Raw genomic sequence first — 25091 nt, 5'->3', positions numbered from 1 at the left:
TACCCCTTCTTCAACACGCATATTAGATCAAGTCGAGAGAGCCGAAGTATTTGGGAGGGAACATCTTGATACAGCCATTCTCTGCCAGGTACAACATCATATCGATGATACAAAAAGACTGACTGGATCCATTTGTTGTTTATGCTGTGCCCTCTGTTGTCCTTATTCAGCCTTTGGAGCATAGAGTCCTTGGCAAGAAGGAGGGTGTTGCACCACTAATGTAAATTAGGACTGTTCCTGTGCAACAATAAATTGTACCAGGGCTGGGCAGTTCCGAGTAGGGGAATGACAGTCAGTCCCTATGGCCTCCTTCCCATCAGAGTACAGGGGTCATGGAATGCAAAACTAGGGCCAGATTATTTCACTGGTGGCTGGAACTCAGATATCTGCCGTGTGCTTTACAATGGTACGTTTACTTTTTCTAAATGCTGAATTACTGCCCTGGGAGATGCACACATGTGTTCCGGGCCAGAATTTGGAGTTTAGCCCAATATTATGTTTTTTAAACACATCTGGGATCTATTATGTTGTTGATGACAGAGTCATCATTACTTAATATGTAAAGAAGTATCATTGTCAGTATCAGTTTCAGCCACAGAGGAACACGTTTGAATACTAGATTAAGTGCTTCTTGCTATGGGCAAAATGCTATAGGTCGTTAAAATGCTGAAGTATTAAGGCCAAAAGTTATACAAAACGGATGGAACCTATATGGAAATTTGAGGAGCCAAGTCCAGATACTTCCAGAAAGTAGCAGTTTTGTTTATAAAATATATCACAAAAATAATCTAAACCCTGGAAAAGCATTAGAGAAACAGCATTATAGGCAAATATTAGATATATACTTGGTATGAAAATGCTTCAGTGTTTTTAGTGTTATATGGAAACAATTGCAAGAAACGTCTGTGCAGTTCTAACTCAGCAACAGTCCTTTAGTACTTTAGGAATCAAAAATGCGGGGCCAGAATCAAGCAGCAGTTTATCTTTTTTGTATTACAGGAGTTACTTGTTTTAATATTTTCAGGAGCCTCAGACTATTTTGGTTTTTCCATATCCACCAAACAAAATAAGGGCCAGACTGAGTCAGTAATATTGTAATTTAATGTCAGTGCTCCTAAACTATACTTAACTTCAGTTTGGAAGTGGACAGTTGAGCACAGGCAACTGTTTTGAAAGAGTCTTTATGTTTAAATGCTTCAACTCATGTATTGAAAGGGTACTTTGAGAGGAGAAAAGTCAGTCCAGATTCAGAGCCTGGTCTTTGGGCTCATTCTTGAGATTACAGTCAAGTTTCTTCTTAATCCTTGTAGGATGGGAATCAAGAATGCCTGCCTCTACCACATAACATTTCCTGTCACACGTATAGCACCTTTGAATAAGGAATCAGAGAACTTTCCTAGGATTGGTAAGTATTAAATGTCTATTGCTACCTGTTCTACAGTTGGAGAGCTGTAGCACTGTAACTCCTTTTCACAAAAAAAAAATCTGCCTGGCTTTCAGCATCTATGCAAAGCTAACCAGGCTCTTGTGCTCCTGTTTTATGTATGCTATCATTCTTTAAGAGGTGCAGTACTTTGCCTGAGGTATGCTGAGCCAGCATTCCATCATATTTCCAGATGTACTGCAGTGCACTGATAATAATTATTCTGCACAATGTCAAATAGTAAGGAATTCTTTGCTGTAAATAGGTACAGATGCAGATATGTGATGCTAAGTATATGGATTTTTAAAAAGCAATGAGAGCAACAGTTTTATACGGAGCCTGAGTTGCAACCAATAGATCATGATTATTACACTGTCTATCCAGTACAACATCTCTGTATTCAGCTTTCCAGCTAAGTTTTCAAAGCTCTTGGTTCTTAGGTTCTTGAACTCTGCTGACACTTCTCTTTGCCTTGACACCACCCTAAATACACATAAAATGTTTGCTGGCCTGTCTCTTGGTTATCACCTTCTCATGGCTGCAGCTTTTACCCAGGTGAAAGTGTGCTTCTATGGGTTACTTAATAATTTTCTGGTATTATTAACCCCAGAGTCTCTTCTTAAGTACCATTATTCAATTATCTGCTTTAAATGTAAGTGAAATTCAAATAGAGCTGATTAAAGTAAGTGGATTCTAAGCTTAGTGTATCTTCCAAAGCACTACGATGTCTCTGACCTGGCCTGGATAGGTAATTTATGAATTTATAGCTGTAGTATCACTTCTATGTTTTCTGTAACATAGAAGATGACCCCAGCATACATTCCCAGCCAAGCTCTAATGCCAGATTTATACCCAAAAGTTTATAGCTATAAAAAAGTGATCAGAGGTCTGATGCAAACTCAAAGTTTTTTGAACAGGGCTTTTGATTATGCTGCATCCTCATTGCGTTCAAAGTTTATTTTAACAATTTGACTCCATTTCAGAATTCTTCAGACACGTATTAATATGAGAATCAGGGGTTAAGTCTGCCAGTCAAATTTGGATAGACAAATTTGGACAAGTCCATTCCACTCCTATTCCAGTTTGTCTGTTTTGGTTTAGTTTTGTGTTTGAATTGCCTTCAAAACATTAATCTATTTGTTAAACCATGGGCCATGTTAAAGTCATGCATATCCCTAGAAAAGATGAAGTTGGTCTAAATACCATCAAAATGTGCATGCAATCCCAAAAGCTATTAGAAGCACGGGTGTACAAAACACAACTGAAAATAGAAAACCTGTATTGTTTCTTAAAAATTAATTGTTAAATTTTGTAAAAACAAACAAACAAACAAAAATGACCAACAAACTCCAACATTTGGTTCTGGGATAAAACAGTGTGGTTTTTTTGACTTTTCATATCCAGCTTTTAAGTCCAGAAAAGAGAAAACCAAACAGACCTTAACTATCTGTCCAGTGCAAGGTTGGCTGTCGGTTAGATAACAGCATACTGAATTGTTGCAAGAAAGAATTACTGTTAAAAATAATTCCTATAAATCCCTCAGTATCCATGGGAATAAATAGAAGTAGATATTATGATCACTACCTAAAACAGCAAGAGACCATCAGAGTAACATTGCTTTTGCATATTTCTTCAGTAGATGAATTTAATGTTTTCTAGTTGATGGAAATGTAGTTTTTCCAGGCTATGAATTCCCAAGTTACCCTGTCTTTCACAGAAGCCCTTCACTCTATGACAACAGGTATAATTCACAGCTTTTTAAAGCAGAAAGCAGAGATTACCTACCTGAACTCTGATTAGACTAAGATAGAAGGCATAGAATCTGTGGAGCCCATACCGATAAACAAGATATTGTTTGGAAAGACTTTCTAAGTTAGTTTGGGCTAATAATTCGCTGAATACTTGGACAGGAAAGAAAATCTCAGGACCCAGGAGCTGAATCTGATTTTTTCCTATTTCTAAATGAAATTTAGTCCCCAAACTCAATTTTATTTTGTACAAACTATTACATTTAATGCTAAAAATGTATTTTTATGTAAATGCTTGTCAAAATAATGACATAAATTGATGTGTAAATCCCACAGAGAAAGAAAAGATCATATTAGTGTTCCTGAAGAAGTCAGTAAATGCCTCACAAAATCTAATTCCTACCTGTGTTTGAGAGGATCTTTCTTCTCCTCTCCTCTCCAGGTTAGGTTTCTGCCTCACAGCAGTGACCCAACCACCATCCCCTTTGACTGAAACAGTCCCACTTTGTTAAATATACTTAAATATTCCTGGAGCCAGCTGGTGAGAGAAAAAACAATGCTCTAGTTTTGGGGGTTTGGTAACCCTCCTGGGAAGGGTGGGAGTGTTAGTCCCAGTCCCAGTGAATGTGTAATTATTTATATAAAGTAGAACAGTGTCAACAGGAGAAGCGACAAGTCCTGTCTCCCAAAAAAATTCCTTGCAGGAATGAAGAAAGCTAAAGAAACAATAATGCATTCGCCAGAAATCTGCCAGGTATAGTTAACAACAGTTTAAACAAACTTTTAAAATAATTTACAGATTATTCCTGAAATAGCTAAGCTTTTGGATGAATAGATGTTCTTCCACATCTCTGAGACAGGCCTTGTTCCTCATATTAAGTGAACAGACCTTTCATCCTCCAAAGCAAACCAGCTCTTAAAATAGAAATCATTCAGAGCATATTTTAAGATCTTAGCATCTCATAACATCATACCTCTATCCTTGCTCCTATTGACATCAATGGAAGAAAAACCAGTATTTATGTGTCCCACAAGCAGATCTGTCTCTTGGAGAATGCTGCTCTATAATGGTTTGTGTCTGACAGGAATAAAGAACTCTTGAGACCTGCCTGCCAGTTGAATAGTCACAGCTGTATGGAGCTCCGGCAGTAATATTTTTGCAGTGTGATTGCCGAAAACATCAAGCAAGGCAAGGTTCTCAGGCACAGATGAGTTTTCATTGGACCAACTGAAAAAGACAACATTTCAAGCAATGAGTTCTTATTCAGGGCTAAGACAGAAGGAGCAAGCTTTAAGCTGCATGCAGGCCAAGAACTGCTTTCACTTGATGTCAATTTGTGAATTAGACAATGTGACACACTTTTCTAACATTTTCTTACAGTTCGTATGAGTTAACATTAGAGAAAAGCGTAAAACCATACATAGTTCCAGTGCATTGTTGTGATTTTTTTTTCAATAAGCACATTTTGCTGAAGTCTGAATCTTAGAGAGACATTTTGCATGTAGACACTTAACTGTTACAAAAATGGTGTCTTACTGATTACTTAATTGTGTACAACACGGCCCCTAAGTCAAAATTCTCCTGATGGCTAACACACAACAGAAGTAGACATATGATGGGATAATAGAGTAGGAAAATGATGGAATCTTGACCAAAAGATGAATATGCCAAGCAACACTTAGGAGAAAGTTATTATAGTGATAAGATTTGCACTTTAAGAAAGTAGGCCCCTGTGACACCTTCTGCCACTGCATGTATGAAACCTGGTCCTGAATAACTGCTCTAGGTGTGAAACTCCCATGACCACGGCATTGAGAACACCTGGGTTTTCTAGCAATGAGTCTCTGCTGAAGTCAGGCATCAGATCCATCCGCCTGGCTTTTACTGCAGTGGTGCTACAGCTACTACTACCAGTAGATAGATGAAGGGGACACAGACATCACTTCTCTGTTTGGCCCCAGGCAACATCCCAAGCAGTAACAAGCCAGGATGGGAAGTGTGCCAAGAGCTCCACATCGATCACAGCAAAGAGGGCTGTTTTGTCCAGAGCTGGAGGGACTGTCACCTCTGAGTGCCCCAGCCCACAGCCCGGAGACCTTGGTGCTGGCACCTTGTTCATCACCCTGCCTTTAATCTCCTCCAAATCTCCGCTCACTTCCAGTTGGGCTGTCAGGTTCCACGTGCTGGTTCTGCACAGTTGGACACTGGATGAAGGCAGCGGAGAGTATAGCACAAACACCATCTCTGGTGCCCTTCTGTCCATCCTCTCCCAATTGCACAAATGGATCATTGCCAAAAACATCTGGAGGCCTGGGGTGGGTGACATTTGGCTGCATGATAAATGTACTCTGGGCAAAGGGAACCACTGTTACTGCAGTGAAGTATTCAAGTCTTATTGAAGCTACTTACTTAAGCCATCAAAACAAGGAACTTGAAATAGGAGCTTTACTCCGGGCTTTCAAGCAATGAATTTCACCTTATATGTCTGACCTGCAGACCCCTGTGCCTAGCCTGACAAAAATTGGCATCAGGAATTAGAAATTCACCACCTCTGGCTTTAAGAAGGGAGTAAAAAAACGTGAGAGGTTTAAAGCTTTAGTCACCCAAACCAGAGCTGTCTGAAAATTGTTTTTAAACCTCAGCTGTAAACAGTGTAATAATTCATATTACAGTAACCGTAGAGTCATATCCCCTTTGTTAGTCATATGTTTTGACAATAAAGTGACTTTCCTAAAACAAAAAAAACTTCATAGATTGTGGAAGGTCTTTCAGGGGACTGTATAATTAAAGCACAGTATTGTCTTGACATCTGAAACTAAATTATTGACTGCAGAACAATACATGACCTTTAACCTTTAAAATATATATTTTCAGATAGAAGATTTTCAAGGAAAGGTGCTGTAAAAGCAGAGAAGTCTGTCTTGAAACTCGGAGGTGGAAGTGACAGAGCAGATTTCTGCATCTATACGTCTTGTGTAAAAACTATGAAAGAACAAGCAGCTGTCAGCAAGGTGTAAGAATCCAGCAAGCGAAAGTTAAGGAATTAAATATTATGTAGGCTCTGGTAGTTGGAAGGAGAATGACTGAGTGGCAAGAACTAGATTGAAACTGGTATATATAGCTAATACAACAGGTGAGCAAGTAAAAATTGGTGCAGAAGCTGTATTAAGATTTAGACAAAAGGAAATGTTTCGTGGAAATATATCAACCAGGAAAAAGAGCTTAGAGGGTATAGCAATATGTCTATCCAAATTCTGAGCTAAAGATTAATTTAGATTATCACAACAAATTTAAAAGTGTTAATACTTCTAAAGCTGTAACTTATCAGATTACTGAATCTTTCCTGTGTGCTGCAGGTCAGCATCTCAGGCCCTTTTCTCTAGGAAGAAATCACAAATGCTGTCAAAGAGAGACCGAGGCAATTGCAGTGGTCATAAAACGAGATGCTAACACATTTTTCCAGCACTACATTCCTATTGAAATTCAGTGTGAAACTGGCACACTACTCTAACTGGTGTCTTTTGAAAATGCTCCAATGCCTCTCCATTACCTTACTCCAAATTCCTGGAGGTAAGGGCGCATAATTCATCCAGTGTTACAGAGAGGAAATGGAAGCACAACTGTATACATATATTCTGAACATAGTGCATTTTACTTTTGCAATTTGAAATGTGGAAAAAGCTAATTGCAGACATCATTACAATATGTAAGAAATGCAGTGAGCAAGTGTTGCGGATGTATGTATTTTTGGAGGAAGCAGCATTTCTCTGTTCCTCTCACTGCTCTGCTGTGTGTGCCAGAGCACCTTCCACAAAACCCAGCCCAAACCAGGAAACAGACTTTGAGCTAAGGGGAAGAGGGCACCCGGCCTTGGGAAATGTGTGTAGTGAGCCACTGCCTGGCTGAGATTATGGCATCCTTCAGACTGGCTGTCACTGGCCAAGTGCTCATGGGAAACAAACTCCTCTCCTGGCCCAGGATACTTCCGAGACGTGATCTCCGCATGAAAGTAATTTAAGGGAATGTGGGAATTTTCAAGAAAATTCTTTGAGTTAAGGGATAACGTGGGGAAAGTTTTATTTCCCCATTACATTCCTATTCCTTCCATTATGTTCCCATCATAAAATAAAAATCCTTGACTGCACAATTATAAGTTAGGTCTGAAATTTGAGGCTTAGTATAAGCATACCCTGCAGATGGTTGTCCTTCCTACTTATAAAGGGCCTTATGAAAACCCCAGAATTCATGGAAACGTGGAAAAAGTGGACAGTGCACGTTGTGGTAATGTGTGTAAGAGGAATTGTAAATATTTCACTGAAACTCACCCTGCTAAATCCTCTAGAAGAGTGTTGTAGATGAGTAAACTCCCCGACATGTGAAACCTTTCTGTTCTTACCATGTCGCTAGAAAGAGTCACTGCTTGTTTACTGCATTAGCTATAATCTAATGAGATGCTTCCTGTGGCAGATCCAGGGCTGGAATAGCTGGACAGATTGTGGTGGTTCTATTATTAGAAGCCAGTTATGTTTGACATTGAGCATAAAAGATGGGGCTTGTACTGCAGAAGATTTCTCACACTCTTAGTTGAGAGTAAATCCCTGCAGTTGTCATCGGAAAATATGGTCAGGCCTCTGGATTCTCATTGATCAGACTTGCAAGTCAATCAGTCGTGCTGAGATATGCAAAATCTGTTGACAAAGAAATGATGACTGATATCCTAAGAACAAAATCCGTTGAGAAAAGACAATAAATCATGCTATCACCAAAGCAAATTCTTCAGTCTCTAGAATTTCACTCTCAAGGATATTTTGTATTTGTGTAGACTTAGTTTATATAATGTATCTGTAACCTCCAGAAAAGCCTTACCTATAGATAGACTGTGTGAGCAAATAAGTACATTTGGTTTTCAGTGGTATGTCAGAATAAATCCATCATTATGTTATTACTGGATTCAGCTGAATGTACAGGCATGATTGCATGTTGCTGCATTTTGACCATACCTCAGGTGGGATGTAGAGGAGTTATTTACTCTTTAGTGCTAATACAACCAGTGTTACAAGACAGGAAGAGAAGACTATCGAAAGGACATAGGTAGTTAGGAAGTCAGTTGTATGTCCTGTCTGTGTGACAGCAGTACATGTAGGTACATGAGGTTAACAAGACTCAGGCAGGGCATGGGTATGGCACTGACACAGGGAGAAGCACCCTGTATACAGCACGGACAGTCTCACTCTCTGCTCCACCTTGGTTTTTCTTGGAAAACATTCGAGGCAGTTGTCAGAGCTCAGCTTGCCCTGCAGCAGTCAGAACTGAAGAAATACGGCTTAAGGCTTCAAATTTGTAAAGAGAAGGTGATGAGATAGTGAAGTTGGGTTAGGAAGTGTGAAGAAATAAACAGCTGGGGAAAACATTTTTGAAAGGAAGAAAATGGCATAGGTAAAGAAATTTGGAAACACTCTGATGAGATGCTAGATCTGCTGACTTGCACAGCTTGTGCCAGAACAAGATGTAGGGGGTCACTGGGCAGCTTGCACTAGAGCGTGGGCAGTAGCGTTGTAAGGAGCTCGATACCGTTAAACACTTGCCAGATGTCAGTGTTAAATGAGGAAGGAGTGAACCAGGCTTGCTCATATCCCAGTTTCAACAGGGCTGTGGAGATCATCCGACAGCCTTGGGGCAGCGCTGTCTTGTGTCTGGTGCCTGGAGACAGGCTTATTCGAAGGATGGACTAGTTGGGCAGGAAGCACGGGACGGGCTGAGCCTCAGAGAGTGCTATCTGATTCTTGAGGCTGCAGGTTGGGGAGTGAAGTGTCACTGTGGCCAAAAATGAATTAGAGCTCCCCAGGAGAGCTCGAAGGGTGATGGCAAGCCAAGAGCTAGTTATCATGTCTGTCACTGAGCCGGGAGGATGAGTGTCAGCTCTGCTTTACAGGCAGCATAGCTAGTCCAAACAGCTCCCGGCTCAAGTGGGGAAGCTATAAGCGGGGGACAGTGCGAATACGCTGCGGCTGGGAGGGGAGGAAAAGGCCAGTTAACTAGCAAGCAGGGCAAGCAGGGATTGAATCATAGCACTGCTATAATACTTTAATTGACATTTCAATGTTAGAGGACAAAAAGAGGGATTGCAATGTTTCAGAAAATACTTTTTAATGCTTTGGGTGCTGAAAACTCTGTAGCATGAAATATATGTGCATTGTTTGACATTAGCTGGGAATACGGTAGGTAGGCTGTATTGGCGTGGACCAGTCTGAAAACTGGGTGGCCAAATAAAAAAGCCGTTCACATCCGGTAGGCGACAGGTTGGCTGTGACAGGGTGTGGCATGGTGTCGTGCCAGCCAAGCGTGTGCCTTATGGCTAACCTGGGCTTCACCAGGGCCGGTCCCACTCGCTTGCCCTGAATTTGTCCTGAGAAATCCTCACAGAAAGGTCTGGGCCAGGAAGGAGCTATTCCTGAACTGATGACTTTCTAATGCTCGACCTTGCAGACCTCCAGGTGCTGGAGGATGCAATCCTGCATAAGGGGGATACTTTCAGAAATTTTTTTGACCTATTGCGCCTGTTTTGTTTCTTTGCCTGTTTGGCACACATTAGTTTTAAACTGACATGGCAGTCTAATACGTATGTTAGTCTGTGTCTGCTGGGGTATGTATATGGTAAAGGAAACAGAACAAATGAACTTATTTTAGTCAATATGTTTAAATAAAAAGTCAACATGGCAAGACGCATACTCTCGCCCTGACTGACTCATGCTTGGTTTAAGTTCCAGGAATGCCTAAGAGGGCAGCGTCATCCCCTCCAAAACAGTTTTTCTTTTCATATGGGATTATATCAGCAAGCAGCTGCCTCTAAGGCATTATTTTTGCCAGACCATCAGGCTCTCTGTGCCAGCTTCTCCCTTAAGGCGTTATATGGATGGGGCATCCCTTCCAAATAAGCCCTGGGGACAGGAGAGGTGCCCAGTGGAGGGGAGCCACAGAGGGCAGCACTTTCACCGGCTGTGCAGCGTCCAGGGGAAACAGGGCGGTGGGCGGAGGCGCCTGGTGAGTGCTCCCCTGCTCCCCTCTGTGCGCCGCAAATGAGAAAAACAGCGGCTAGCTACCATGGAAAAAATGTGTCCTTGCTGGAGCCACACAGCTTCTCACCGGCCTGGCTGGAGGGACATCTCTGCGCCCCGGGAGCGGTCTGCGCGCTCCTCCTGGCGGCTCTGCTGCCCAGCCGCCCGCCTTGCTGCCCGGCCAGCCCCCCGGCAGCCTCCCAAAAATCACTGCAGCCAGTTGGTTTTAAAATAGACACTCTGCTACACTACACTTCATTTGATCTTCACGCACACTACTATGCTACTGTTCAGGTCTGTGCATTGACTGGGGCAGATAACAAAAATAATCTGAATTAGCTGACATTTTTTTCAATATATGTGAATAATTTTTTTTTTTTTTCAGGCTGATGAAATATGAGGATTCAATCAGACTCTTGAGATTTCAGAGCACCAATGGCTGAATTTGAAAATTGAGGTTTGTTTTCTTAAAACTGAGTAAGACCAAACCTTGTCTAGGAAACTCCTGCTGGTTGACCTCAGTGTCCTCCACAGGTCTGCTGGGCACAGACTAATGTTGCAAAACTTTTTTTCTGAACAGCAGGCCTAAATCTCTTTGTTCTGAGGTTCACTTGGCACAGCAGGCAGGCAGGGCTTTAATTGCCTGGTTCTCAGGCTGCTTTGAGTCATGTGTGTGGGGGCACCCCTAGTGGGATCATCAGGGGCTATGTGCCACATATGGACTAGTGCAGTGTAGAGATGTGCTATACCACTCTGCATTCCTGGTGCATCCTCTGTGCTAGTACCGGAGTGATGTGATTAGGGAATAAGTAAGGTCAGAGGGTTTTTTACCAGCTAGAATTATTCTCCAGCCTGTTTTTGCCTTCCAGGCGAAATGCAAAGGGAAAAGAACTGAGTCTGGTGCTTGTTTGTGAATTCAGCTCATAGATCACTCGTGAAGGGAACCTCACTACTGCTAATCTATTATAGTACACATGGGCACTTTTCATCTTAGAGACTTCATTTACCAGCCTGTTTGTTGCAGATTGTTTCATTCATGAGATATATTCATGAGATATTGGGTGACTGAAATGGCTTTTAAAACAAAGAGTGCTTAATGTTGAGTAATAAGCTGAAGTCACTGATGTCTGGGACGTACCTGGCAGTTCTGGCCTGACACTGAAGCTAGAAATCATGATACTTCCAGAGCCTGAAAATCATAAATATGTTAGCTACATGTACCTATTTGGCTTATGAATAACATTTCTTGAGTTTCTTTAAAAGCATCAATAAACTGCATTTGCTACTGCTAGGTGAACATCCAGTACTTTCCACAGAGGACTTGCACTCCGAGCCACAGCTGCTGTAAAGGTGGGATGGCCAGATTCGCTGTGGGTCTTCCTGCTTGGAAAAAGTCACTGTGACTTTCAGAAGAGAAAGCAGTGAAGCAGTGATTACTTCACTTGGTAATATTTGTAAGTCCACAAGTTCATTTGCTTTGTGCCAATCTATGTAACAAATGTGCCAGAAAGTCAAAATCAACAAATCTTTTCAACGCGAAGAGATTAATTTTTCCCTTTTTTTCCTTTAATGAGGAAGACTTCCAAAATGTCGTGTTGGTAACAGCTGGAGACCTCAATCAAAACATGTATGGTGCTACCAACTTTTTTATAAGTGTTGCTGTCTGGACACATTTACCATGTAAATAATTCAGCCTTATGTCTGAATACAGGAATATACTCATCACAGCTTAACTGTAATGGAGGTATGTGCTATTTTCGTTATATCAATGTCCTAGCCTATCACTATATCCTTTGAATTACCGATCATCTCAGTAGAATCAGATCCTAACATACACTGGCTGTATACACCGTCTGAGGTGTTAGTGTTGAGTACTGTTAGCCGTGACTTTCTGTGATCTTAATTATACAACCTGAATATTGCATTTGAGCAGGTTTTCCACTCTTGTATACCCTCAGTTCCCTATGTTTCATTGAAACAGTTAAGTCAAATTATCTTTTATTGTCCAAAGTACATTTGAACTTTAAAATAAAGGATATGATGGCATGCTTCTGTTGGAGTGGAATGCTTACAGTTTGAAGGAACACTTTCTTTTGCTGGGGACAAAGGTGTTCTGCACAGAATATTTGGCTTCTGTGTTTAATCTTTGAGTCTATATAATACAGAAATAAACATTCTTTTAAACCAGGTTGGCTAGTGAATATGTTCTATAGTGCTCATTGAGTCTGATTCCAAATTTGTTTATTCCAAGCTATGATTTTCTACCAGATGACAAGAAACAATGTTTTGTTATTGTAATTGCTACAATTGGAAAATCTGCGGTTTTATTTCATGACTAAGTTGGTGCATTTCTAGCTTTTACATATGTATTTTGCTCTTTGTTTCATATTAAAATCTTTCAGACAATGGTCTGAAAGGAGAAGGCTCTAAAGGACTAAGGCAGAGGAGGGAATGTGAGTCTTGGGTGTCAGAGGGTAGGACACTGCCTTCGGGCTGAATGGCAGAATTTGCTGTGCCAGACTCTTGCTGGCACCATTTTCCTGGCACTGTCTGCTCATTAGGGCTCTGCTTCTATAGTACACTTAAACACGAGGAAAAGTTCACCCCTGTGAATGAACAAAGTTAAACATATATTCATATTAAAGTTAAGCATGTGCTTATGAGCTTCACTAAATTTGGGATAATGGGAGAGAGAATGCCTGTGTGTACAAAGGTGTCAGAGAAGCTGTCCCAGGGACCTGTTTACCTTTTGTTCATTACTTTTATTATTTCTGAGTGCTTTAGATATTGCTGCTTGTTATCCACCCCGTTGACATTTCATAGTTGTCCTTCCAAGTGCTGCTAAAAAGGAAAGCTGAGATTTTGGGACACTACTGTGTGCCAGTGATTGAATTCCATAGCCCCAGGACTGCGGATGCAGAGAGCCCAGCATATAAAGAGGGAAAATTCAAGGTTTTTCTTCTTTTACAAATGGCATTGCACAATTCCTCAGGACAGCAGAGTGACAGAGAATAGATGTTTCCTAGCAAACAGAAGATAATAGATGAGAAGTATGCTTAACACCAAAAATGAAGGAAAACTGTATTTTCATATTTCATCAGTCAGGAGGGACACGAGAGGAGGGCAGAATAATTAGAGAGCTCTATAAAATTGTTTACTCTCCAAAAAGATTGTGTGATATTGTTGTTGTCATTCTCCTATAAACCGTGTATCTTATACCCAAAGGCTGTGCTCCCTGGCAAAAGAAGTATTTCCAGCTCCTCACTAACAGAAGTGTACTGCCACTCTCGATAAGAAATCTGCCTTGTAGTAGAGGGCTTTCCGATGCAGAAGAGTGGATCTGTAATGTCTGCCCCAGAGGCTCTCATTACCGAAACCAAGATTTAGCCTTAGCCTTAATACCGATTTGCTTTTCCTTTTTACCAGCTTCTTAACTTTTAATGTTTCATCTCCACTCACAAATTCTACTAACCATACGTTGTCCTATGATAAGAGAATAAAATCTAAAGGTTAAAGCTGTTTATCAGATGTCCCATTGTTCCTCCATAAAGACACTGGCCTGACTTTTAGGGCCATTTGTCAGAGAAGTGATGTCATGGTAACAAAATGTAGAGTGCTGTCAGATTTCCAGTTGGTTATCAGAACAACTAGGGAGACATCTCAGCTGAAGGCTGAAGTACTGACCTCAATAAATTACCTGTCCTAGCAGTGACTTTTGCTTTCCATTCTGCTCAGTATTTTGCCATCCTCACTGGCTCCATCAGTTTTGTGAGCTTCTCCTCCAGCATGTTCATGTCCAGCAGTCAGATCCAGAGCCTGCTGGTATCATTATGAAAGGCCTTAAATGTTAACAGTGGGATGCAGTCTTTTAAACCATTTGCTTATTTGTAGGATGTAGTCTTTTGAACCATCTGTCTGTGAGGTGGCAATGGATGTTTTTGCTGGGCTTAATCAAATACTTGAAGTCATTACCATGTTTCAAATAGGATGTACAAACTCTGCAAATAAGAGCTCTCAAGAATTTTAGAACTTTTGAAGGAATCGTACAAACCTCAGCTAGAAGATCTACAGTTTTCCATTCTGTTCAGCCTTTTAACGGTATCAGGGGGTGCCTGCAATGATGTTAGGCTACATCATGACCTACTGAATTTTGACATGGAAGGCTTAAAGCAGATACTTTATGTAATTGCAGTTCATTGAGTGCTTTTGGTGCCTGACTTGGACTGAAAACAATATTCTGCCACCTGGAACATTCCTAGTCTGCCAAATGGGAGACTTTATTTGATGCCAAAGTAGACCTCTTGCTTTTGCAGTCAATATTTTGCTGTGATATTTGACATAGCTGTTGCTACCAATTTCATGATTTTGCAGTGAGCACTGTAGGCAGAACACTGATCTTCTTATACATATTAATGAATTTTAATATAACTGGGATGCCTAACATTAATTAATTAGCATAGATATTGGAGAACTAAAAAGGCAATGATGTTATTTTATTGCTTTAAAATATAAAAGGCAATAAAATGGCAACAGTACTTTTGCTGTAGTATAGTGTTTTCAGAAATACCAACACCACTATACAAGAATTAGAAGTTCCTGTGTTTATGCTAACAACATCTGTGTTTGAAGATAACTACATTCAACACATTTCTGATCCTACAGGTGTCACAGTAATTTATATTAAGAAATGAAAAAAACTTTATAAATGCATTTCTTCAAAAATGTACTCAGAATCAACTTTTATTTATAGCTCACACCTTTTTTTGCTAAAAATGCATAGTCATTACATATACAGTAGTCAGCATCCAAAAGTGTACAAAGAGTAAATTTTCAAACCCTCCCAACAGAACCAAACAAAATTCACACTTTTTGTTCATTGCATGCACAGACCCTTAAATGTGATACCTCTTACTGAAGCGTGCTTGAATCTCTAGCAGACAGAACTGACTTGCTATAAACTGTTTCTCCACACTATTAATCCCCAGCTACAACCACAAATCCTAAGGCGTTGACATGAAATAGCGAAGCCCTACTTCAGAATCCTCTGAGTTCTGAGTGCGGCCCAGGAAGCAATCGCCCTGAAAGCAGAATGCTGTTGGTGGTTCTTCCTAACAGGGAACTTTGAGCAAAAGCCTGCTTCCTTTGTCTTAGTCACAAATTTATATTACTGAATTTGGTGGAATGAAGCAGCATCTGTCTAAGCAAGTTATGAAAATAATTTAACTTTATTCCACACCCAGCTCCAAGACACGTCTGTGTCTTTCAGTGCATGTGACGCTTCCTCAGCATCTTGCATCTCCTCTGAGGAGAAGAGGGTAAAGTCTCAGCTGTAACTTGGGTGTTGGTTGTGTAGCCCTGACTTACAGGTATCTAACAGAAGCTAGGAATACACTTGGATAGGGTGAATTTCTAATGGTAGAGGCTTTGACTTAATGAACCACTCAAACCCTTTGATGTCTTTGTTGTCTGTGTGTGTCTCCACTACTGCTGCCTGTTAGAAAAGCTCTTAAAAACATTGTCCTCTACTCAATGGTGCTGTTTATATCAGTCCTTGCAGGTGAAGGGCAGAGTGGGTTAGCAGGACGATTAGTCAGGGCTCCACAGCAAAGGAAGAGTACACATACGTGATAAGAAGATCCAAGTTCAGTTTCTGCTCAAGAATAGGATTGGCTCCATGTTGTTGGTTTTGGGGAACCAGAGGGGAAAAGAGAAAATTGCTTGTCTGATCAATATAATTTTATGTTCCCAAGTGATTACATGTGTTTATTTAAAAGCTTCGTTTATTTAAGATCTTTTTACTGTGATAAGAAGTAGCTTGAAGTAGGTAGAAATTCCCAATGGCAATTGAGACATAATCATAGTCTTACAGACACTGATGGAAAATCTTGCTCCCTTGTTTCACAGTAACTGGAATACAATCCATGGCTAAATGAACAATGAGGCCTCATGTCAGCATTACAATGCCCCTCGGTACAAGTCACCAGTGAGAATTTCTGAAGAGTACTTAACTCATATATGGTTTCTCTTTACTCCTGACCCTTAAGCATTTAGTCAGGCTGTTTACTACTGCTAGGTCTTGATTGCCCCCCACCTGAAGTCAGTGGAAATTTTGCCATCAGCTCCAAAGGACACAGGATGTGAACCTCCTAGGAGTATGGCAATGACAAGGTTTTGTCCCAAGAGTTCAGGATCTAGAAACGTTCGTGTTCCTCTCCCTGTGAGATGAGGAGCTACGGAAAAATAGAACATTCTCTCTGCCGGAGTTCAGTAATATTTCTTCTTAGCACCTAGGAGGGTCTTTGCATTTTTAAGTGCTTTACAAACATTAGCTAGTCTTCAGAGCAACCCTGCGAGGTAGGTAAGGTATATTCTCCCCATCTTACAGATGTGGAAACTGAGAGACAAAGGGTCAAATTCAACCCTGGTACAATTCCAGTGTTTTACATGAATTATATTCATTCAAAATGAACACAGTTTAAACAACTTGCCCTAGATTATGGAACAGGTAGTGGCAAAGCAGGGACAAGAACCCAGGAGTGCCTGACTCCTCAGCTTGTTACTGGCCACTTGGTCATTTTTACTCTCATAGGCAATGAAAAACAGTACAATCTGGGCAATTAGTACAGGTATGATTTTCTTCTGTAAGGCATGTGGATGTTAATCAGCTAAGTTAAGTGCAATAATACTTTATGAATGTGCTGCCTCAGAGAGTTTACTTAAACACAAAGTAAAACTTTCATACTGTCATTTTCTGCAGGTGCACTGCTGACAAAAACCCAACATGGTAGCTGGATTCAGCAAATAAATAATAAGCACAACACTTGGACAACTAAGCAAAAACATCATTTTAGAAAAAAACAATGTGTTCCTACTTTTAACTTCTAAATTTCTGTAAGTGCAGCATGCAGATGAAACCTTTCCCTTTGTTTCCAGACTGCAGACTCCAGTCTTGCTAACGAAGCAGCTCAGAGCTGCACAGATATCCTGCATAGTGACATTCAAATGAATACACTGCAGAAGAATAAATAGAGCATCACCACAGAATACGGGATAATTACAGTCCAGGTATATCAGTCTTACACAAACATGAGCTTGAAGCTTACAGGTTACTCGGAAATGCCCAGAAGCTAGGCTTATTGAATATATGCCAATGCGTAGACTGTAGTTCTAGGCACATGCTGATTGCAGGGGGGATGTCCGTGCCACCAACACTCTGGGAACTGGCCCTTTCAACAGTCAGTTCACATTGGCACAGGTGTTGGCCAAAGACGGAAGGACATATTTTCAGGCCATCCCCTTGTGCTCCAGTCCTCACCTCGTTCCCCCATCCCCACAAAGATTCTACCACAAAAGGCCTGAAAAGCCTTTTTGGTTTTAAAGACGAGCTGTGGAGTCCACAGTGTAGATCTTATGGCAGGTACCCAGGCAATAAAAACATTATGACAGGTAGTTCGCAGAAAAGTTTGTTTTCTAGAATGTCCTTATGTGTCTAGTCTACAGACCTCCTGTCTAAGCTCTGGGCATGCTCACGATATTCAGCCATGTGTGCTTTCACACCAAAAAGAGATCCTGCTCCCTTACAAGCCACACAAATGCTGACATCTACTTCTACACAAGTAAATTCAAGCTCTATAGTTATAGATATCTTGTTCCACTTTTAACCTCTTTAACTCAGTTTTCTTCTGTCTGTATTTATGGAGACTGGCTAACGGACATGGCAAATGGAGCAATTATCTACATACATGTCCTTCACTGAATCAACACAGACACTCAGGTAGCATTTCCCTAGATATCCTCCCCACTTACTGTAACTTTTTAATTTGTAGCCACATTTTAAACGAAGAGACAAATGAACAAACATAACATTAATTAGAACTCCTAACCACATCTCCCTGTACCCATTCACTCCTGATTCATACAGCCTGCTTACAGTGGCTCAGAGAGCAGTACTTGCAACGAGCATTTACAAATAATTCCACAAAGTGCTCAGGCCCATACACATATCTCAACATCTTGCCAATAGAAACTTTTAAATGAAGCAATATTCTTAATATCACAGCCAGGTACCAAATCTGCAGCATGACAGGGGCTCATGGGCAACTCTTGTAACTGCAGGAAGATTCCAGTAAAATTGCAGTTGGTTGCAATCCAACCTTTATACTGTTATCCGTCGTTGAGATATATATAGATGACCCTGTGTGGCCTAACTGCAAATATCAAATGTATTTTTACAAGTTAGCAACAGCCTTTTTTGAGATTGCCTCTTGAGATGTCCTCTACATTGTGACTGACAGGCACAAACATAATTCATAATACACTATACTTTAAAAGCCTTTTTTTACATTTGACTTTTACTGTTGCTTGTTTCTGAGCTGTCTTCTAGTGCTGAGATCTGCTCTCCCTGGCCTTTCTGATTTCTTTCTTAGTTTTTAATTGCTGGTTGGACATGCTAGTGGCATCTCCCAGGCAAACCCTTTCTACATAATTAGTTTTGAAGCTTGGATGAGTCACTGGGCTCTAACTACTATGCCTCTATTATTTTAACTTGAATACAGCACATCTCAAAGATTTTGGCCTCTTTTAGCAGTTGTGGAAATTCATAGGATGACATTGTTGCAGGCCTTGATCCATTTGCTTTCTGTTGTGAATTTTCAGGGTTTTTTCACAATATAAAGCACATTTCAAAGCATAACAGTGTTGTGAACCAGCCTCCTCTCCCAGCGGTGCAGATAATTTTCTGCTTTATTGGCAGCTGAATAAAGCAATGCCATATTTATGACAAAAGTTAATGAAAATATGTAAAATTAAAAATACTTCGTGTAGTTTTCATTTTCTTTTAATGCAGGTTGGCAAATGAAAACAGGACACAGGCAGCCACACAGGGCTGTGCTATTTTTATGGCCCATCAGTGATAACTCAAGAGGCCACAGTTTGGGAACTGCTGTTTCAGAAAATTCTAACCAATCTCTTTAGACACCACATGTGACCCTACCACAGATTATATACTAGCAGAACTGTGGCTGGCAAAGAATACATATTTTTGTTAGGCCATTCTCATCATTCACTGAGAATCTAAAGGATCCAAACCATTATAGTTAAAATGGGTTCAGATAAAAGATAAAATGAAGTGGGTGTAATTTTCTTTTAGCTTATGCACTTTCATAGGGAAATTTTCACAAAGCAGACACTGGTACAGGACATACCAATTATTGGTTTCTGTGATGATTCTGACCCATATTAAGGATTTGACCTCATAATCCCTAGTTATAGTCCTTCCTATATTCCCATCATAAACAAAGAGGGGGGGTCTGTCTTACAGAAGACTATAGGACTGGACTCAGAATATTTTCTTGAGGTTCGGATGCCATGTCCATGAAAATAGGAAAGACCCAAGCAGAAAAGTATTTCCACAACAGGGGCAAAGAGGCTGAGTTAAAGAGTATTGTGCAGTGTGACACCAGTGTTTTCTAAGGAAGTACCACCCTTCTTTTTGAAAATGGGGTATACAAACAGTTTATCACCTGAACTTCAAGTTGTAACCCCCTTGTGTAATATTATTGCATACTTACTACTTGTTCTGTCAGACAAAATCACAATGCGTCTGTTTAAAGTCTGCATATAGTTGTCAAAAATGTCTCTTTACACAGAGAGTAAGTTCAATCTATAGTTAGCTGCTTGTCATGTGAGAAGGATAATACCTGGGTTGCTGTGAAAAGATACTGCTTTGGAAAATATGTCATAATTCTTGTCTTTGAACCCCCCCCCCAAGCTTCTGAAAGAGGATTTCAAAATACCCAGTTGCAGCCACAACTAATCAGAATAGGAGAAGGTGCCAATATCCAGTACTTGTAGAGCCAGATCTCAGGTCCTGAAACTGTTCAGCGGTACCTTCTGCAACTAATTTTAGGATGGTAAATCTGACAGGGTGCTCTAATTAAAGAACAGAAGAAACGAGTTTAAAAGGTCCAGAATGAGATCTCATGCATCGGTTGCTCTCTTTACATCCACAGAGCTCCCACCGAGCTTGGCAGGGGCTTATAGAAAGTCTGGCATCTGACTTTGACTCCAAAGGGCTGATCTGGGGGTGATTTACCAGGGAAGATAAAGGGGCCCCTTAGCAACCCCCTTAACGCAACAGATGTTCCTGACGTGCTGGGGGAAGAGCCATGCCATTATGTGGTGCCCTTCTTCTCCCCCCGCCCCCACTCCAAGCTAGTTTGACCCCTTTCTGGTTCAGTTATTTTACATATCCCTCTATTTTATTTTAGTATCCGAGTGGCTACACCAGCCGCTCACTGCCTGTCTAATTAAAGTCTCTCCATCAACTGGTAATTCTGTAATAATTCACAGCTGTTTTTCCTCTCTCTGTTAAATCTATTGTTCCCTGGCTGAAAAGGCTGCAAGACCTTAAAAACTATAGATAGCTATCGATTTGTTTGCATTTAAAATCCAGTATGTGGCTACAAAGGCCTGTTACAGTATCACAGAGGAAGATAAATGTCAGTGCATAATCTGCTAGGAAATTTCACACAGGAGTTGATTAAAAGTCTATGAGTAATCATTGCACAAGTGTCTTCAGGTATATACATATATATACACATATATATGTAGCTAATAAATGTATAGCTAGATATATAAATATATATATGTATATACAGAGCTAGTTTAAACCTAATTGTTACGAAATTAGTAAGTGGCATTCACAGTTCATGCATTCTTCCTAGTAGCAGAGCTAAATTATTTCAGCTTATACTCTAAGCAGCAACATACCAGTAAGCGTTTGCTTGCTTCCCCTGGTAACCTAGTAGTTTAAAGAGCACGAGCAGTTCCGCCTTGGTCATTTTCTCCGTCAACCCTCTGCAAAAGGGACCTGGCTCTTCTACAGGTGCTTTTCCCCCAGGTTTCACAGCATCTTCAGGACATGGTGGGGCCAGTCTGAAGGTCATTGGCCCGAGAGTCTCCAGCCAAGGGTCACTGGTACAGTGGTTGCTGTCCTAAGGGTCGCTTGTCCTGGCTAGTCCTGCTTGCAGAGGTCTGTGACATTGAGGAACCTCCTGACGACCACGGCCAGGCAGAGCGTCAGGAGCAGCATATAGCCCACGGTGCCCAGGTAGGTGGGGGCGGCCAGGGGTGCCTTGAGGAACTCAGCCAACCCGTCCTCCACATAGTGTACCTGGTCGTAGATGCTGAGGAAGGTGAAGATGTGGAAAAGCTGATGGCTGTGCCCCACGATGTCGAAGAGCCCCGGCTGGATCCGCTCAGGGATTTTGCTGACGTTGAAGAAGGCGGCCACCAGCAGCCAGCAGTAGCGCCGGTAGAAGTAGACGAAGAGCGTGGGGTTGCGGGTGCGGAGGTCAAAGAGGAGGCTCTCCAGCATGATGGGGCAGGCCATGCTCAGCGGCATGGCGAAGACGAAGGTGCGCACGGCGAAGGGGTAGGCGCAGCAGGCGGCGCGGCTGCGGCAGCAGGCGGCCGTGCAGCCCACGGCCAGCGCCAGGGCCACGGGCAGCACCAGGGCACGGTAGGCCGCGATGGGCAGGCTGCAGTCCAGCTGCCAGCCCAGCCGCTGCTGCACATAGCGGCTCATGGCGCCGGCGTCCAGCAGGCTCAGCCCTGGCAGCAGGTAGTAGGAGTAGGCCACCGTGCTGGCAAAGCCGTAGTAGCTGATGGAGGCGTAGTCCAGGTAGAAGAAGGCAGCGCGGAGGCGCGGGGAGAGGCAGCTGAAGAGGTGGGCTGTGCAGCTCATGGCGAAGGTGAGCAGCACCCCTGAGGCGTAGCACCAGAGGGGCAGCAGGGCCGGGTGGTGGAAGGGCACATCCCCGGCGCCCCGCAGCAGCAGCAGCCGCCCGAAGCGGCTGAGGAAGAGCAGCAGCGGGATGAAGTGGGTCCAGAAGTTGAGGGTCTCGTTGGTGGGCTGCAGCACCGAGGCCAGGCACTCCTGCGCCGAGCAGTGCAGCCGCCGGTAGCCCGAGAGGATGAAGCACTCCACGAAGTCCTCGGGCACCTCGTCCCACCGCAGCAAGGCGGCAGGGCGAGGTGGCGGCGCCGCCTCCTTCTTGTCCCCCTCGCCCGCCGGCATGCTGCTGCCGCTGCCGCCGCTGTCACTGCCGGCCCCGGGCCCCCCGGCCGGCCCCGGCCCGCCGCCCGCCACCGCGCCCCGCCGCCGCCCGGGCGAGGTAGAGTCGTTGCTCCCGCAGCCACCGGCGGAGGAGCCGCGGTGGCTCTGCGCTTCTCCTTCTCCTCCTCCTCCTCCGCCGCCGCCGCCCCCGGCAGCATCACTCATTGCAGCAGGGGCAGTGGCGGCACCGCCGCGGCTCCTCCCGCCCCGCCGCCCGGCATCGCGGTAACTGGAAACCGGCGGCGCATCCAGCGCTCCCGGGGAGCGGGGAGAGACGCCCCCGCCGCCCCGGGTAGGGTTTCCCGGTGAGGGAGGCGCCGGACACCCGAGCCGCCGTTAATGATTGATGCGGTGGGCCGGGCTCGGGAGATCCCCGCGGCCGCCCCGGCCGAGCCTCCCTCCCTCCCTCCCCGTGGCGAGGTGCGCGCCGGGCCCGGGCAGCGCGGACCCCGCTGGGCCCCTCTCTGTCGGCAGCTCGCCCGGGGCCGGTCCCACCCGCTTCTTACGGGGGCGTTTTGGCACAAAGGGGGGCATCGGCCCCGGCTGCCCGCGGGGTGCGGGTGCTGCTGCCCAGCCCTGCGCCGCGGCTGCGCCAGCGCGGGGGGGAAAAGCCCCGAGAAAGGGGAGGGTGACCCCGCGGGGACGGGACATCGCCAGCAGGCGGGACCCCAGACAGGGGACGTCTGGCAGCCGGGTGGGTTTCTGCCGTGTGTGCTTCAGTGAGGTCGCCCGAGACCTGGCGTCTTTGGTGACATTATCTCACGCAATGAATGCAAACGTTATTTTAAGCTCATTGTTCCCGGCCAGGCTGCGAAGGGCGCACGTCGGAGACGCATCGGGCACCCACCTTATCTCTGCACTCCAAGCAGGGTGGCTGGGGGGCAGACGCGGTAATGGGCTGACAGTAGCTGCTCTGTGTTGATCCTTAGACAAATCCTACGTTTATCGGCCGTGCGGTTATGCAAGCAGGACAGTTACATAATCGGAATATAAAAATACATGTGTGTGACTGTACCTTAATGCCTTGGAAGTTAATGGAAGGCAGTGCGGAAGGGTAAGTAACTGTTGCAGGTGCAGGTAGGAGCCAGAGCAAGGAATTCCTTCCCGCTGTTTGGACGTGTTTCCTTTTTGCTTGTTTTCAGATGGTCTTAAACATCTGAGAGCTCTAGGTTTTCAAATGTATGTATTACATGGTGATATTCATGTATGTGTGTAGGGTCATATGGTATAAACCGAGGTCCAGTAGAATTAAGATGTTCTGCCCAAAGATTTTTATAAAAAATCTTCTATTCAATAGTGAATCATGAAAACATGAAAAATCTGAACAAGGAGGTAATCAGAAATCAGTTTTTTTTTTAAAATTGACACAAAAAAGTAGTAAAAATGTGTTTCTGAAAATGATTTTCATCCATTTTTCATTACAGTAAAGCTATTGATTTTATGGAACTGTCAGAAGTAGGGCAGACTGATGACACTGCTTATCATCTTTATAACAATTAGACAGGAGTCCTGCTAGGAAAAGAAATGCAACTGAACAGTGCTGAAAAGCCAAGGGGGGGAATAAAATATTAAACTAAGAGACATTTTTTAGCTAACGGGCCTAATGTGCTCTGCTGTCCACATTTCAGAGAGGGTGCCTGGTGGCCTGCAGGGAGGTACCATCCAGACAGTCCTCAAGGAGTGACTGACAGAGGGCTCTGCGTAATCCGCCTGTGGTGAGCTTCAGCTGCACCAGGAGCGAGCCGGGCCCTACTCACTGAGGGCTCTGCAGTGTGTGATTTAGGGAAAAGAAAGGCTCTTTGGGACTGAATGAATATCGCTCAGCCTCTTGCAGATGTCTGGCTTCTCATGGGGCTGCTCTGCATTAGAGAGGCTGCCCTGAAGATGAGACAGGCGGATGCTGACCCATTTGCTGCACTACCAGAGATGCACTTGGTGGTGAGGTGGCTGTTAGAAGGTACCTCCTTCCCTGCTCTGCTCCTGCCACACCACATCACACTAGCAGGTGTTCCCAGTAGGGCTCTGGTGATTGTTTCTCCCAGTCCCTAAGTGATACTTTCATTTACGGCGGCGAGTGCCATTGCAGGCTTTAGGGAAGAGGACCAAAATGACCGTGATCTTCAGCCTCGCTCATCAAGGTTAGATAAGGAGAGGTGGTTGACTGGGAGCAATCAGGTTTTAGACGTGTGCTAAAGAGCCTGTTGGAAAGTTACCAGCAGCTGTTGCAACAGATGGTGTCTAAAGAACAACAGAATCCGCCACTGATTGGGAACTGCTGGTCTTGCAGTGGCAGCAGGGCTCGTTCGACACGTTCTGACTTTCCTACAACCTCCAGACTTTCAGGGATGTGGGAGGCATTCAGCCCTCTTGCCTCAGGGAGTACTGGGGTATCACCTGGCTTACTGGGAGAGACACCCACTGGGTTTGTGTTTTTATGGGGGACAGCAAAAGCTGGGAGGAGCAGGTGGGGTTTGCTTCTGGTTCAAGATTGACACAGCCCTGGTGGCCACTGGACTGTCTGGGTACTGGTGGGGATATGCACTAACGCTGCAGAGAAAAGAAACGTCTGGAAATTTCTCCCTCCTATTTATGTCTCCCTGTAATATTTTAAAATGCCTTAAAATAATATTCAGGGGGATGGGGGCTTTCTGTTTCTCAGAGCTGAGAATCACTTGAGAGACTTGTACGTACCGGCTCCTCTGGAGGAAGCACAGCCCCACGGTAGCCATCTACTTTTGCTTGCTTT

General features: G+C 43.5%; 1 protein-coding gene across 1 annotated transcript; it reads right to left on the bottom strand.

The window, feature by feature from the left end:
* Positions 1-21241: 21241 nt before the first annotated feature.
* Positions 21242-22510, bottom strand: PAQR9 (progestin and adipoQ receptor family member 9). Its single transcript, XM_074153589.1, has one exon. The coding sequence runs from the start codon at positions 22508-22510 to the stop codon at positions 21242-21244; it is 1269 nt and encodes a 422-aa protein (XP_074009690.1).
* Positions 22511-25091: the final 2581 nt, after the last annotated feature.

This window comes from Numenius arquata, chromosome 9 (assembly GCF_964106895.1).
Source record: "Numenius arquata chromosome 9, bNumArq3.hap1.1, whole genome shotgun sequence".
Classification (NCBI taxonomy): domain Eukaryota; kingdom Metazoa; phylum Chordata; class Aves; order Charadriiformes; family Scolopacidae; genus Numenius; species Numenius arquata.
This window is presented reverse-complemented; position numbering and strand designations above follow the sequence as displayed.